The 16,486-nt window shown below is 42.6% G+C and overlaps 1 protein-coding gene across 1 annotated transcript; it reads left to right on the plus strand.

The window, feature by feature from the left end:
• Nucleotides 1–268: 268 nt before the first annotated feature.
• LOC307072194 (lanosterol synthase-like) lies at nucleotides 269–15,241 on the plus strand. Its single transcript, XM_079731399.1, has 22 exons — nucleotides 269–294; nucleotides 663–831; nucleotides 2,123–2,261; nucleotides 2,458–2,566; nucleotides 2,948–3,069; nucleotides 3,226–3,322; nucleotides 4,325–4,460; nucleotides 4,945–5,053; nucleotides 5,456–5,574; nucleotides 6,079–6,176; nucleotides 6,512–6,539; nucleotides 6,641–6,697; nucleotides 7,060–7,131; nucleotides 8,922–8,972; nucleotides 10,088–10,237; nucleotides 10,644–10,740; nucleotides 11,240–11,345; nucleotides 11,636–11,701; nucleotides 12,300–12,380; nucleotides 12,596–12,766; nucleotides 14,676–14,754; nucleotides 14,875–15,241. Exons 1-22 carry the CDS (start codon nucleotides 281–283, stop codon nucleotides 15,010–15,012), a joined length of 2,208 nt encoding a protein of 735 aa, XP_079587525.1. The 5' UTR covers nucleotides 269–280; the 3' UTR covers nucleotides 15,013–15,241.
• Nucleotides 15,242–16,486: the final 1,245 nt, after the last annotated feature.

Below are 16,486 nucleotides of genomic sequence, written 5' to 3' on the forward strand. Positions count from 1 at the left end.
TTGGAGGGTTATCAGAAAGACCCACCCCTTTCCCCGCCCAGCAGGTTCGTGATTGGCTAGCTAAGCCTCTGCTCATATCTTTCCACTGACTACAAAATCGGAAGGCACTGCAATGCGAAGAGGGAAACGTAGTCCTAAATAATATCCATGCAATGATTTACTCTACTAAAAAAACTACATTACGCATTCAGTTCTATCGTAGGGGCCGACTCAACCAGGTGGTAAACTAGAAACCTATTCGTTTGTCAGGGTATCTGTTCAAAATCCTACTGCTCACAACATGACTGAAGGGACGTAAGTATTATTTTGTTTTTTGTTTAAACAAACGATGTATTTTTTATATACGTTAGTGTTTGTACGTTCTTAAGTCTCTACCATAAAAAGTTGACATGAAAGACTCAAAGTAGGGCTATAAGGATTTGGCTGCACGAGATGTTATCCTACTTTTGCGTGCTGTTCATGGTGCTGAAAATGAATCTTTGCGACGCTGCCAAAAATACGCTCTTTTAAATAGAATTGCAACTTCGGAAGTGTATTGTTGATGATTATGATTAAATAGCGCTCTTCTAGGTAGTCAAATTCATTAACTTTGTACTCACTGACCACTCACATCACCAAAAACCCGGTTCACTGCCTGTACCCCCATCCTTCTCCTATGCCAGGCATCTGCGGCGGCGAGGGGGCCCCTACAAGACGGAGGCAGCCACCGACCTGAGCCGCTGGAGACTGGCCAACGTGGAGGGGAGGCAGACCTGGCGCTATGTGGAAGACCACCAGACCCCGGAGAGGGAACAGACCATGTTAGAGGCACACTCTCTCGGCCTGGACACGGTAAACTTTCTTCTGTCAATTATCTAATTTGCTATCAATGTGGTAGCTCGTCGTGATGTCTTATCGAGAGTTACGGTATATGTAAAAACAGTTTAATATAGTGTACTGGAATATAGTCTTATCTAATCTTTGAGTGACCCCCAACAACAATAAGAGATAAAAACAACAAGGTGCACGTTCGTTTCTGAGATGGAAATTGAGAGCTTACTTGTAACGGTTCCAAATCAACTGTTGACCTCTATAACGCTAGAACGACCAAACGTCACCACCGAGAATCCCCTAAAAACAACAAGATGAGTAACAAAACAAACAGCTACCTGCAGCCAAAGCATACAACAGCCTCACCATGCCACAGGATCCTGGCTGACATCTGTATAACCAACTGGCCGCAGCGGTGGTTTAGCAGTTGTATACAAGAACAACATGACCTTGTTTGCTGGGTTCTTTCTCCTCCTTTTGATCACATCAACCATGTTTCATGGTAAACGGTCAAGGTTTCCCAAGAACATGATTTTGTCCTGATTTTGGGTTATACATGGATGTCTCTCCAACTGGCTGAGGACCTTTTAGTCAGACATGAGAAATTAGTTAAAGAGGGAAGAGCACAATATCCTTCAGGTATCTTTTCCAAACATAGCCACAACCCCAGATTCCCGTTCAATACTACCAACAAAGTTATAAACCCCTAATGTCTATTCTTTAAATCATCCACTAATCTCATGCAAGTAGTTAAACAAAGTTTTACAAGCTAAGTAATGGACGTTAGATCCAATATCTCAAATATTGATTGATGCCTCAACAACCTGACTTTTAAAGTAGTGTTCCTTTACCTCTGGAATAGTCCAATCCTGCTTTCAGACCACCATAGTTCAGCCGCTTATAAAGAAGGTCTTAATCATAGTTCATCATAGGTCTCGATTGTTCTTGATTTTTTTAAAATCAAGTACCACCCTGGATACATTTCAATCTGGTTTACCACCATGGTACCAAAATAACCAGGGTTAACCAAATATCTTCTCCAGGCTGCAGAGGGCGGAAACTGCTCACTTTTAATTATGTTATAGACTTTCAACACAGTCGATCACAACATGTTGATTGGCCGTTTGAGAGACTTGGTTGGAATTTCTGGTTCAGCCCCAGATTGAATTTGCGCCTAAATCAGCAATAAAACCAGAACTAAAAACAGCAACCAAATCACTCCAATCGTTGCAGCACTACATTGGCTCCACAAAATCCTGTTGAAAATCCTAAAAACCTTAATCTTGAGAGCTGTTTGTTGCCGTACCAACAGAGTGGGTTTGTGAGGGCGTCGCCGGCGGTCCACACGGCGGCGGACGCGGCCCTGAAGGGGATGGGATTCTACAGCCTGCTGCAGGCGGAGGACGGCCACTGGGCCGGGGACTATGGGGGGCCCCTCTTCCTGCTGCCAGGTATAACACGCGCACACGCGCGCCTTTTGTGTTTGAGTCGTTGCCTGTTGTGTGTGTGTGTGTGTGTGTGTGTCGTTGCTTGTGTGCCTGTGTGACTGTGACTGTGTGTGTGTGTATGTGTGTATGTCATTGCCTGTTTGAGTGTGCATGCGTATGCGTGTGTGTTTCATTGCCCATGTGTGCGTCTGTGCTGCAGGTCTGCTGATCACCTGCCATGTGGCTCAGATCCCGCTGGCCGAGGCCTGGAGGAAGGAGATGGTGCGGTACCTCCGCTCAGTGCAGCTCCCTGATGGAGGCTGGGGCCTGTATGTGTTCCTCCATCTCTACACCGTGTACCTGGAACAACACACACGTGGGCAGGCAGAGCAATGAAGTTGCATTGCCTGACCACGTTGGACGTTGAAACGTTGAAACCTGTAATAAGCTGATTCATTTCATTTCATGTGTTCTTTATTTAGACAGATTGAGGGAGGTATATAAAAGATTTATGAAGCTATGATTCTTATTTTGAAAAGGAAAGTTGATTAAGACATTAAGGTAAATTGAGCATTGAAATGTTTTTATTTATAAATAGGAAAAGAGGTTTAAATAAAACGTTATGTTATACTTGGAAGCTGATCGCAATGCTCTTAATATGTTCATATCAAAAGATATGCTTATGTTTTGTCTTGTGTTTTCTTGTGTAGCCATATTGAAGACAAGTCGACCGTGTTCGGCACTGCTCTGAGCTACACTTCACTGAGGATTCTGGGAGTTCAGCCCGATGACCCAGATATGGTTCGGGCTCGGAACAACCTGCACAGCAAAGGTCAGAGGATAACCCTTGAATTTTCTTTCTACATATTTCTAACATATATCTGTATTTTATGCCATTCTGCTAACTGAATCTTTAAAAATAAAAGCAAAATAAAAAAGCATACTACATTGCCTGTATATATGTGTTGTCGTGTTGCACTGTACACAGGCGGTGCTGCAGGGATTCCTTCCTGGGGTAAGTTCTGGTTGGCCATCCTAAATGTCTACAGCTGGGAGGGCATGAACACTCTGCTGCCAGAGATGTGGTGAGTTGATAAAGAAAGCACTCTGGGTGAACCCTTTACTAAACCCTGTTCTACACCCTATTCTACTAAACCCTGTTCTACACCCTATTCTACAAAACCCTGTTATATACCCTATTCTACTTAACCCCGTTATAGACCCTATTCTACTCAACCCCGTTCTACACTCTATTCCACTAAACCCTGTTCTACACCCTATTCCATTAAACCCTGTTATAGACCCTATTCTACTAAACCCTGTTCTACATCCTATTATACTAATCCCTGTTGTACTACTAAACTTTGTTCCAAACACTATTCTATTAATCCCTGTTCTACACCCTATTCTACTAAACCCTGTTCTACACCCTATTCTTCTATTACCTATTCTATTACACCCGGTTCTACACCCTTTTCTTTTACTCCCCATTCTACTACACCCGGTTCTACACCCTTTTCTTTTACTCCCTATTCTACTACACCCTGGTTCTACACCCTATTCTCTACTCTCTATTCTACTACACCCGGTTCTACACCCTATTCTCTACTCTCTATTCTACTACACCCGGTTCTACACCCTATTCTCTACTCCATATTCTACTACACTAGGTTCTACACCCTATTCTACACTCTCTATTCTACTACACCCGGTTCTACACCCTATTCTCTACTCTCTATTCTACTACACCCGGTTCTACACCCTATTCTCTACTCCCCATTCTACTACACCCTGGTTCTACACCCTATTCTACACTCTCTATTCTACTACACCAGGTTCTACACCCTATTCAACAACCTATTCCACTCAACCCTGACTAAATCCAATTACACTAAGCCCTGTTCTACAACCTATTATACCAAACCCTTTTCATCTCATTACATAATACTGAGAGTGGAACAACAGTGCATTTGCTATATTTATAAATGTAAAAAAAAAAGAAAAAAGTAATCAAATCAAATATAGGCCTAAAAATTGAAAGACACCAGAAGAAAATGCTTATGGAGGATAATACATGTGTGTGTCAGGCTGTTCCCTACTTGGATGCCGGCCCACCCTTCCACACTGTGGTGTCACTGCCGGCAGGTCTACCTGCCCATGAGCTACTGCTACGCCGTCCGTCTGGCGGCCAAGGAGGACCCTCTGGTGCTCAGCCTCCGACAGGTGGGTGCTGGTAGTTTCCACGACCAAACTACAGGAGGCGCCAAACTCAAGGGATTAATGCCTGCAGTCTTACTGCCAAGGCGTTGTTGTGCTTTACTTTTACTTACTTTACGTAATGAGTTACTTTCTGCAAATAATCCACATGACCAAAGGCTACCTGTGTTGAGTAATATATTCAAAAGAATGATGAAACATGCAGGGTTAAGATAAAGATTGAAAATAAGACCAGCAAAGGAATCAGTTGGCAGGTTTTTAAGAAACCTTATCCTAGAATTGAAAAGCAATACATTGGCTATTAATTATATGGAAATAATTATGTCCTTCATCAATGAACAATGGAAAGCTTTCTATTTGTTCCTTTCTTTATGTTGAAGAAGCACTGCAGGATTTAACCTAGCATTAGAATGGATAAGGGGTTAAACCCAGGTTAGGGTTATGAACCTCTGGGTTAAAGTTGAACTCTCTCTTTCTCTGTGTTCCTCAGGAGCTGTACGTCCAGGACTATGAAAGCATCAGCTGGCCGGCCCAGAGGAACAACGTAGCAGCATGCGACATGTACACCCCCCACAGCCGCCTGCTCGACTTTGCCTATAGTACGCAGCTCCCCTCTGACCTCTGACCTCTGTCGCATCCATCATATGCGGCAGCAGTAACACAGCTTAAAGGGTCCCCGGTTCGAATCCTGCGGTCCTATCACTTCTTTGCTAATCACCCTCGTTTTGCACCAACATTCCTGTCTATCTTCACTCTCTTGTCCATAAAGGAACAGAAGCCCACACAAAATATATGAATCAATAAATAATTATTAGATGCAACCAAATGATGAAACACTACAACCTCCCACATCAGGACGCAGGGATGCTAATGTTTCAACGTATGTCTATGCTACGGTAACAGCTCCTCTAGTCTCAGCTCGGGAACGCTGGCCCGTGTCTGGGTCTGCTGCTGATGTGTGTGTGTGTGTGTGTGTGGTTCTAACCGGCGTGTCTCCCCAGTGTTCATGAACGTGTATGAAGCCCACCACAGCAAGGGTCTGAGGAGCAAGGCCGTGAAGGAGCTGTACGAACACATCCAGGCAGACGACCGCTTCACCAAGTCCATCAGCATCGGCCCGGTGAGACACAGGGGTTCCACCTGTCCTCCTCTCCCCGCCGTTACATCAATGTACTCTGACTAAATGTCACAAAATGTGTTTGGAAATTGGTTACACTGAAGCCGAGGTTTCAAATGACCTTAAGCTAAAATCACAACTGCAAGATATATAGATAGATAGATAGATAGATAGATAGATAGAGCAATAGATGTTTTATTAATACTGAATGAAATAAAGGAAACCAAAATCTACTTATAGCCTTCTGCCAAGCAGTATCCTCAAAGTATCCATTAGATTGTCCACCAGTAGGAGGCAGTATAATGAAATGGTTAGGGCGTTTATTCACATTGGGACCCAGATCAAAAGTTCTTGATTCAAACCCCAATGATGCTCTAACCCCTACCTGCTCATTAAGGTCACATAAGAAGATATGTATACATGTAAGGGGGTTGATCATCTACTGAATGACTAAGTAGCAAATAGATTGCACGAGCATGAAGCCCTTTGCTGGTCTCCGGTCCCCAGATCTCCAAGACCATCAACATGCTGGTGCGCTGGCACGTGGACGGACCCTCCTCCCCCGCCTTCCAGGAGCACGTGTCCAGGATCCCGGACTACCTCTGGTCAGCCCTCCCGCCTCTTCTAGTCCCCCCTGCATAGAGTCTTGTGTTAATCCAGTCCCCACATAGACTCTAGCCTTCTAGTCTCTTAGTCATTTAGTCTAGTCTCAAAACTTGGTCCCGCTAATGCTAACCATGCTATAATTGTATGCACTCAAGACAATGCAAGATGCCATATGTATTAACAATAGAAAAGTCAAAATAAACATCCAACGACATCCACCTTGACTCATTGTTGGGCCATTCCATAAAGGTATAAAAAGTGTCAAACATGTTTTTACCTCTATATAAACAGAACTGGATGACCTAATATGATTTTCTTTTGCGGCCATCTCTAGGCTAGGATTGGACGGCATGAAAATGCAGGTGCGTTTGGAAATCTGCCACAGCTTACAACCGTACAGAGCTATGAATAACACATATGTTAGTATAGTTAAGTTGTGTTAAGTCTGTGTTGTCTGATGCAGGGGACCAACGGATCCCAGCTGTGGGACACCTGCTTCGCCGTGCAGGCCTACCTGGAGGTGACGTCTTCCTGCTTGGTTTTATATAAGTTGAACATATTTACTATCAAATCAATTTGATATCTCCTTTTTTAATTAAATGTTCTACGTGAATATTATCTTCCATCTTACACATTCATTGTATCTAACATTTCATATTCTCTCTATTAGTTTTCAGGAGTCCCTGTTTAAACTGGTTGTTTAAACAAACTTATCTTTAAGTTTATATTGTCATTTCCGGACACTTTGTATTTCCTGAAGTGCGACAAAAAGTCCTGGGATACAAATTCCTTCTTTAAAATAAGTTTGATTACGATGTATGTGTAAGCTCAAGAAAATAATTTACAATTTTTTTACTTTTCTTTCTATATCGGGTCCTTCAGGCAGGTGGTCAGGACAATCCTAAACTGGCTAAATGTCTTCAACGGGCTCATCAGTTCCTCACCTTTACACAGGTAATTTTGAAACAATAATAACATTTTAAATACAGTGGGGCAAAAAAGTATTTAGTCAGCCACCAATTGTGCAAGTTCTCCCACTTAAAAAGATGAGAGAGGCCTGTAATGTTCATCATAGGTATACCTCAGCTATGAGAGACAAAATGAAAAAAAAAAATCTAGAAAATCACATTGTCTGATTTTTAAAGAATTTATTTGCAAATTATGGTAGAAAATAAGTATTTGGTCAATAACAAAAGGTCATCTCAATACTTTGTTACATGCCCTTTGTTGGCAATGACAGAGGTCAAACGTTTTCTGTAAGTCTTTACAAGGTTTTCACACACTGCTGCTGGTATTTTGGCCCATTCCTCCATGCAGATCTCCTCTAGAGCAGTGATGTTTTTGGGCCTTCGCTGGGCAGCACAGACTTTCAACTCCCTCCAAAGATTTTCTATGGGGTTGAGATCTGGAGACTGGCTAGGCCACTCCAGGACCTTGAAATGCTTCTTACGAAGCCACTCCTTCGTTGCCTGGGCGGTGTGTTTGGGGTCATTGTCATGCTGAAAGACCCAGCCACGTTTCATCTTCAGTGCCCTTGCTGATGGAAGGAGGTTTTCACTCAAAATCTCACGATACATGGCCCCATTCATTCTTTCCGTCACACGGATCAGACGTCCTGGTCCCTTGGCAGAATAACAGCCCCAAAGCATGATGTTTCCACCCCCATGCTTCACTGTAGGTATGGTGTTCTTTGGATGCAACTCAGCATTCTTTCTCCTCCAAACACGACGAGTTGAGTTTTTACCAAAAAGTTATATTTTGGTTTCATCTGACCATATGACATTCTCCCAATCCTGTTCTGGATCATCCAAATGCTCTCTAGCAAACTTCAAACGGGCCCGGACATGCACTGGCTTTAGCAGGGGGACACGTCTGGCACTGCAGGATTTGAGTCCCTGGCGGCGTAGTGTGTTAGTGATGGTAGCCTTTGTTACTTTGGTCCCAGCACTCTGGAGGTCATTCACTTGGTCCCCCCGTGTGGTTCTGGGATTTTTGTTCACCGTTCTTGTGATCATTTTGACCCCACAGGATGAGATCTTGCGTGGAGCCCCAGATCGAGGGAGATTATCAGTGGTCTTGTATGTATTCCATTTCCTAATAATTGCTCCCACAGTTGATTTCTTCACACCAAGCTGCTTACCTATTGCAGATTCAGACTTCCCAGCCTGGTGCAGGTCTACAATTGTGTTTCTGGTGTCCTTTGACAGCTCTTTGGTCTTTGCCATAGTGGAGTTTGGAGTGTGACTGTTTGAGGTTGTGGACAGGTGTCTTTTATACTGATAAGGAGTTCAAACATGTGCCATTAATACAGGTAAACAGCCTCTTAAAGAAGAAGAAGTTACAGGTCTGTGACAGCCAGAAATCTTGCTGGTTTGTAGGTGACCAAATACTTTTTCCATCATAATTTGCAAATAAATTCTTAAAAAATCAGACAATGTGATTTTCTGGATTTTTTTTTTCATTTTGTCTCTCATAGCTGAGGTTTACCTATGATGAAAATTACAGGCCTCTCTCGTCTTTTTAAGTGGGAGAACTTGCACAATTGGTGGCTGACTAAATACTTTTTTGCCCCACTGTATATATAAATAAATGTGGATATAAATATTATGGAGTGTAAAGATGAGACAATGTTATTTATTTATCCATTTGTAAAGCATGATAAACTTTTGATTAGCTAATTTGAATTAGATAAAGCCTTTTCAGATCATCCATCAGTTAATAAACCGGTTGTTTCCCTCCAATAGATCCCAGAGGACCCTCCAGAATACCAGAAGTACTACAGACAGATGAACAAGGTGAGAGAGAGAGAGAGAGAGAGAGAGAGAGAGAGAGAGAGAGAGAGACTGCCTGTCTGTCTGTGCATGCAGGTACGTGTGAGATGAGCTAGCATATCCATCATAGATTGTAATTATGGTCCACAGCTCATCTGAGAATCACTGTGAAATACGGTTATTATCCACGTACCCTTACTCGGAAGTTGCACCAAAGGCGAGAGAGAGACGTGAGCGAAATTAGCCAGGTGTATCAATTTACACCGCAGGCAGGAGAGACGCAAGTTTAACGTAGGCGTATCAATTTACACCGCAGGCAGGAGAGAGATGCGAGCGTACCGTAGGCATATCAATTTACACCGCCGCCGTTTATTTGACTATATTTTCAAGATTCTAGAACGCCTTGGCACTTTTGGTTTAAGCTATATTTTTGCTTGTGAGTGAAAATTATTAGCCAGCTGATCAACTTTAACTATCAGCTGATCGCGTGCCTGTAATCTAAACAGAGAGGCGTGGTGGAATTCACGTAACCATGACAACAACTGTATATCAAAATCATGTCAGTGTGGAACGTCAATGCAAAACATTCCAAAAACGATATGAAAAGATAGTGTGGATGGAGATCGTTTTCATTGCGAATGTGCGATTTTATATTTACCCGTCATAACAGAGACGCTTCAGACACGCTTGAAAAAAAAGTAAAGCGTAAAATTAAGCTTTGGTTGGCCGTGAGACGGGCCTAGAACGCTGCCGGTGTAAATCAGTGCACTAGTTTGAATGGATTCTATCTCTAGCTGATGTCGGACGTCTGACAGCCGACTAAAAAACGTGTCTAAATTGGCTCTGGTGTAAATTGGTCTTTAGTCAGACGGACCACACCGTTTTCTTTTTCAATCAACTCATGCTCCCTGAAGAACTCTATTTGACCGAGGTAGCATTCCAAAATCAATAAAGGCGGAGGTTCCGTTGCGCAGAATTCCATCTTCTTGAAAGTTGACATATTTCAGCGATTTCTCTATGTCTCTCTATGAAAAGTTAAAAAAAAACACAACAAACACAATTGGCTCAAGCTAACGCTCCAGACATTTCAGTGTACCGTGGCCTTTACTCTCCCGCACCTCCATCTCCTCCCCCAACAGGGCGGGTTCCCCTTCAGCACGCGGGACTGTGGCTGGATCGTGGCTGACTGCACGGCAGAGGGCCTGAAGTCCCTCATGCTGCTCCAGGAGCTGTGCCCCTCCATCGAGCCCCCCGTCCCTCCAAAGAGGCTCTACCAGGCCGTCAACGTGGTGAGCGACGCTGGGGGGGTCTCAAAGATTTGGGATTCAATCTATTAAGTTCATAAAGTATTGATGCTCAGATCAGAGTACTCCTGTAGGATTAAGGAAACGTTTGGTTTCTCAACTGAAATGTTGCACACAGGGATTTAAAATGACAATGAATGATAAACTTAGTTGAGCTCAAAGTTAGTAAAACACATATAAAACACATAAAATACAGGGTCTACAACAACATTTAGACCTTGAAATTTTTAGTACATCCAAGCAGTTGCATTAGCTAATAAAACATAAAAACGTGTGCCACCCTCTTGCTACTCCTCTACAGGCACGAGTTCACAGACTCCTCCAAGGCTTTCCTTTAGTCATTTGTGTTAGGGTTAGTGAACTCTTATTGAACTATTCACTCCTCTCCTAGCTCCTCAGCATGAGGAACTCAGACGGAGGTTTTGCAACATATGAAACCAAACGAGGAGGGAAACTTCTGGAACTTCTGAACCCATCTGAGGTCTTTGGTGAGTCTGAAGTCGGCCTGTAAAGTCAATGGAGAAAAATACATTGGAGACACTTATGGCCATTGCTGAGCAACTCTTCTATAGTATACAATTGTATTAATGATAATAAAAACATATAATTTGTTAATATTATTAAATTATATTTGTATAATGCATTCTAGATGCATGAAGACATACAATTATGTGTTGAATGAGATTAAGTTCAAGTTTATTATATAGCCCTTTAAAAACAACAACAGTTGACCAAAGTGCTGTACAATTCAGCTATCTAGTTATAAAACAAAAAGGGACACACTAGATAATAATACTATATATATGGAAATAACATGAGAGCATAGAAATGAGTTTTTAGGAGGGATTTGAAGATGGGCACTGAAGGGGCTAGCCTGACTTGAAGAGGGAGTTTGTTCCACAGTTAGAGAGATTAAGAGATATTTAGAAATTGCCCTTATTTGTTGTTTCCCTTCCTGATGACTCCTGTGGCCCCTCCCCTTCTCAGGTGACATCATGATCGACTATACCTATGTAGAGTGCACATCAGCTGTCATGCAAGCACTCAGACACTTCCAGAAGGTCTACCCTGAGCACCGTACACAGGAAATAAGGTACATACACACACTCACATAAGCACTGGCGCGAGCACACATGCCAGCAAAAATACTCACACACACACACACACTGTATTTTTCTCTTTTAATCCCTCTCTCTCTCTCTTTCTGTCTCTGTCTCTGTCTCTGTCTCTCTCTCTCTCTCTCTCTCTCTCTCTCTCTCTCTGTCTCTCTCTCTCTCTCTCTCTCTCTGTCTCTCTCTCTCTCTCTCTCTCTCTCTCTCTCTCTCTCTCTCTCTCTCTCTCTCTCTCACTATGGGTGTTCATGGCTTGACTGTCCTCCTTCAGGTCCACTTTGAGGGGAGGACTGGAATACTGCAGGAGGCTGCAGAGAGGCAACGGCTCCTGGGAAGGGTGGGTTCAACATTTATTGATCATTGTTTAATTGATCTGTAATGTTTATTGATCATATATTCAACAGGAGCTGTAGTCAACAATGTTGATTTTCTTTCTCTTTCTCTTCACTTTGTCTGCCTTGTCGCCCAACACTTTTATCCTAAACAGGTGATAATTTTCATAATTAAATAATAAAAACGTTACATGTAATTAAAAGGCAGGTACCTGCCAGTCCTTAAAGGTCCCATGACATGCCACCAAGTGTGAGTGTGATCAGCCGTTACAAGTTTTGTTAATCTTCCCCTTTTGACATCACAAGTGGGCGATAGATGAGCAACGGTTGCTACAGTCCACTGGGTAGGCTGGTAAACTGATCTATCCAGCACACATCTAGGTGGACGCGCCAACTTGTGATGTCATAAGGGGCAGATTTTCAAAACGGCTTGTAAGGCTAATCACACTCACACCTGGTGGCATGTCATGGGACCTTTAATAACCTATATCTGTATTCATTGGAACCCACTTTGGATAAAAGTGTCTGATAAATGGCACAAAACATAACGCATAGCATTGAATAGTGTTGGAAAGGTCAGGTAAGATGTGTGTTTTCCACCAGATCTTGGGGGGTGTGCTTCACCTATGGGGCCTGGTTTGGATTGGAGGCCTTTGCCTGTATGGGCCACGTCTACCAGGACGAGTAAGAAACACCGAAAACGTACCTCAATAAACATAGACACTCGTTTTATATATCGGAATTATTTCACTTTATAATTGCTTTATCTTCCCCTACCTCCCTTCATTTTCTCTCTCTCTCTCTCTCTCTCTCTCTCTCTCTCTCTCTCTCTCTCTCTCTCTCTCTCTCTCTCTCTCTCTCTCTCTCTCTCTCTCTCTCTCTCTCTCTCCATCCCCCAGGGTGGTCTGTGGGGAGGTGAGGAGGGGCTGTGACTTCCTGTTGCGGCGTCAGATGGAGGATGGAGGGTGGGGGGAGGACTTTGAGTCGTGCGAGCAGCGGTACTACGTCCAGAGCGCCAACTCCCAGATACACAACACCAGCTGGGCTCTGCTGGGACTGATGGCTGTCAGGTAGGGCCCCCTTTACACACACACACACACACACACACACACACACACACACACACACACACACACACACACACACACACACACACACACACACACACACACACACACACACACACACACACACATACATATATATATATATATATATATATATATATATATATATATATATATATATATATATATATATATATATATATATATACATACATACAGTGGTAAGAATAAGTTTATGCACCCATGCTAAAGTTGACAAAAAATAGGAATAAAAATCATCTTTTGGAAATTGATCTTAATGCCTTAATTAAACAAATGAGGAAAAATCCAACCTATTATGCCACCAATTTTCTCTGTGAATGAATAATGTATCGTAAATAAATAAATGTTCTTTTCTAAAATACAGGGTGCATAAGTATAGGAACCCCTATGTTAAATTCCCATAGAGGCAGGCAGATTTCTATTTTTAAAGACCATTTGTTTCATGCATCTAGGATACTATGCATCCTGGTAAAGTCAACTAGGCCTTTGGAATTAAAATAGCCCCACATCATCACATACCCTTCACCATACCCAGACAATGGAATGGTTTTCATACATTTGTTTAATTAAGGCATTAAGATCGATTTCCAAAAGCTTATTTTTTATTCCTCTTTTTAGTCAACTTTAGCATGGGTGCATAAACGTATTTTTACCACTGTATATAAGTAAACACACACACACACACACAAAATAATAATCCTTAGGACCCCGTCCCCTTGTCAATTCCATACTCTTTTCACAGATGTTTCATCATAGGACAAACCCAGGTGTCCCTTTACACACTAATTACAGGTGGCCTATGTAAGCAACAGACCACAAGAGAAAGTGCTGTTACACAGTTAAACACATTTACACCCCGACCCCGCCCGCACAGCGCTTGAAGCGCAGTTTGTGGATTCAAACTCCCCCCATCGCCATGGTCTCTGGTGGAATGTGTGATTCCCGATAAGTTAACAGCTTACGATCCTAATTGAAGGCTTATTAACAGTTATGAGAAACACCTACACATCGGAGTGAAACATGTATAGTTGAAGAATCCCTGTGCTGTTATATATAAGCACTCATAGAACGCCTCTTGTCCAGTCCAATCCAATTAGCTGGTCGCTTCTAACTGTTGTACAACAGTATGTACCAAGGCACGGGTCGTAGACTAGTGAGGGTAAGTCTACTATCTGGGCCCTGTAACACAAAGGAGCAGATCCATAATAAGTGTGATGAGTGGCACCTGTGTTTGTTCTATGATAACCTATATCAGAAAAGTTTTGTAGTCATATAGGCCCTAATAGAAGCTCCCAAAAATGGCTTTTAATTATTTTGGAGGTTTAAGATTAAGGATTTGAAAATGCAAGATGTTAAGATTAATATGTATCTTTTGAACGATTTTCATATGAGGATTTAAAGACGTAAAATTAGGATTTAGGTTTTTAAAATTGAAGATGCCTTTCTGACGTGCAGGTACTTTTTCTGGAGAGGTGTATGCAAACTACAGCCGATGTGGGCTACATTGGGATGTAGAGTGAGAGAGCATATCTGTGGTGCCTATTCTACCCAGATAAGATCTGAATGCTGCCACATCTGGGTTTTCAGCAATTAATATCAGTGCAAACATGCTATTAATGTTGTTGGTCTTTCTTACGTATCCTGACTTACTCATAAATCAATTATTGACGCAAGCAAACTCTCACAAACACAAAGACACACTTGAGTCAGTCTTTTTTACATAGGCTATGCTGTTTATGCTGCAAGGCATTTCGCATTAGATCGATCATGTGCGCGTTATTCATGTTCAAGAAGTATGCAAACTTCTATTTTTCGAAATATACGAGATGGTGTTTATTTAGAAACTCATCACCTGACCTCCTTTAACTAGGCACCCTGACAGACAGTCCATTGAGAGAGGAATAAAGCTGTTGATTGACAGGCAGCTTCCCAATGGAGATTGGCCACAGGTATGCGCCCGTCTCTGTCTTCTCGGAGGCACTCTTTAATAAAATAGTAAATACCACACCTACAAATTGAGTACCGTATGATTCTCACTCTTACTCTCACTCTCTCTCTCCCCCCCCTAGGAGAACATCTCCGGTGTGTTCAACAAGAGCTGTGCCATCAGCTACACCTCCTACAGGAACGTTTTCCCCGTCTGGGCATTGGGTCGCTTCTCCGCCCTCTACCCCTCCAGCTCCCTAGCCGGGAAGGTCAAGCTGTGACCCCTGGTGGATAACCGACGACCCACCGACCAACAGCCACCAGCTGTCACAGCAGAAACGCCTAAAGGATGTGAAGTGAGTGCTGAAGTGGTGCCCTGGCTGTCACCGCAGGAGGGAACAGGCTACCATTTTTCGAACTGACAAGAATCACCAAACATTTCAGACTGAAGCTATACAGACCGATGCACTCAGATGTCTGTGTTTACATTCCATCGCCCGATGTGAAGGGATTAAGGACTACATTTAATCAATAAAATAAATAAATACATGGCAGTTTGCTGTGATCAGACATGCGCAGTAGGAGTGTGTTTTTTTCCTCTAATCTCCAATGGATTTTTTTGTATCTTCAGCAGATGGAAAGAAAGTATGCGATGTGTGCTCATGGGCTAACAACCCACTTCATCTATTTTATTGTCAGTTGCACAGAACAAAAGAATCGGACTGGGCACGCACTGACAAGTCTTTATGACAAATGCTAGACGAAAATAAAAAGGAGCAGACTTGCCCCTAAAAGCACTTCCTGATGACTGATGAATGATCAATGCTACGGGGCGGTTGTCTTCCATGCAGGTACACCCTTCACAGACTGAGGGGCTGATAAAAGAGATCACTGAAGACCTCTGCTCGCTTATCAGCGCATTCCAATCACCTTACCTGGCATGCCGTCTTGCCAGTTTACACGGTATACGCCCCATACCATATGTTAGCAAGCTAACATTTAAAAATATATATATTTGTATGACGTACTACCATCAGAAGCGATCATTATAAGAAGGGGCAGGGCCTTCAAGATGGAAAACCAGATTATATTGTGTCTACTATTTAAATCTGACACATCTGATGTCATGTTTCTTCTTGCCCCAACAACATATTTTTTTGTTTTAACTAATAATTGTGAATATATCCAAGGGCCAATTACTATTTCGATAAGATAATATTCACGTTTACAGGATAAATTCACTATTTTGGAATTAGTCAATTGAATGCTATCTCTGTATTTAACCCATCAATAAGCACCAGGGCCTGTGGGAGCGCCCAGGGGCCGATGTGCGTGGGCGTAGGGCCCTAGTGAGAGTATTGACCTTTCAAGACATTGTTAGCACATCAGCCTGTATGAATAATAGTGTCTTGTGAAATATGAACTTCCCAAAAATAACAGACATAGTGATGTAAAACGGTTGTTTACTTGGAAGTTAGGGAACCTAAACACACTTTCCCAACACCCCCACAGGGAAGTAGCTTTAGTGTGACTGTGGTTTTCAACTTGCAGCCACTCAGTGATCTGATGGTCTCATGCGTTGTAACAAATTAATTTAAACAGTTGTCATATTTGCCTTGACTGCCCGCAAGGTAACCAGGTAACCCCCCCACTGCCTGTGCCAGCTGCTGCCCTGCGAATCACAGGTGTATTCATTACTCCTGGGCGCAACTATGCTCCGTCTTTATTCTTCACCAATGTTCTTTTTTTTTTTTA

Source organism: Pollachius pollachius (genome assembly GCF_949987615.1).
Source record: "Pollachius pollachius genome assembly, chromosome: 3".
Lineage (NCBI taxonomy): Eukaryota > Metazoa > Chordata > Actinopteri > Gadiformes > Gadidae > Pollachius > Pollachius pollachius.

What these genes read in the sequence shown, in the direction of transcription:
- LOC307072194 (XM_079731399.1), top strand. An exon ending in TGGTGCTCAGCCTCCGACAG is followed by an intron (nt 4,461 to 4,944) that starts GTGGGTGCTGGT and finishes TGTGTTCCTCAG; the next exon opens with GAGCTGTACGTCCAGGACTA. An exon ending in GGCAACGGCTCCTGGGAAGG is followed by an intron (nt 11,702 to 12,299) that starts GTGGGTTCAACA and finishes GTTTTCCACCAG; the next exon opens with ATCTTGGGGGGTGTGCTTCA.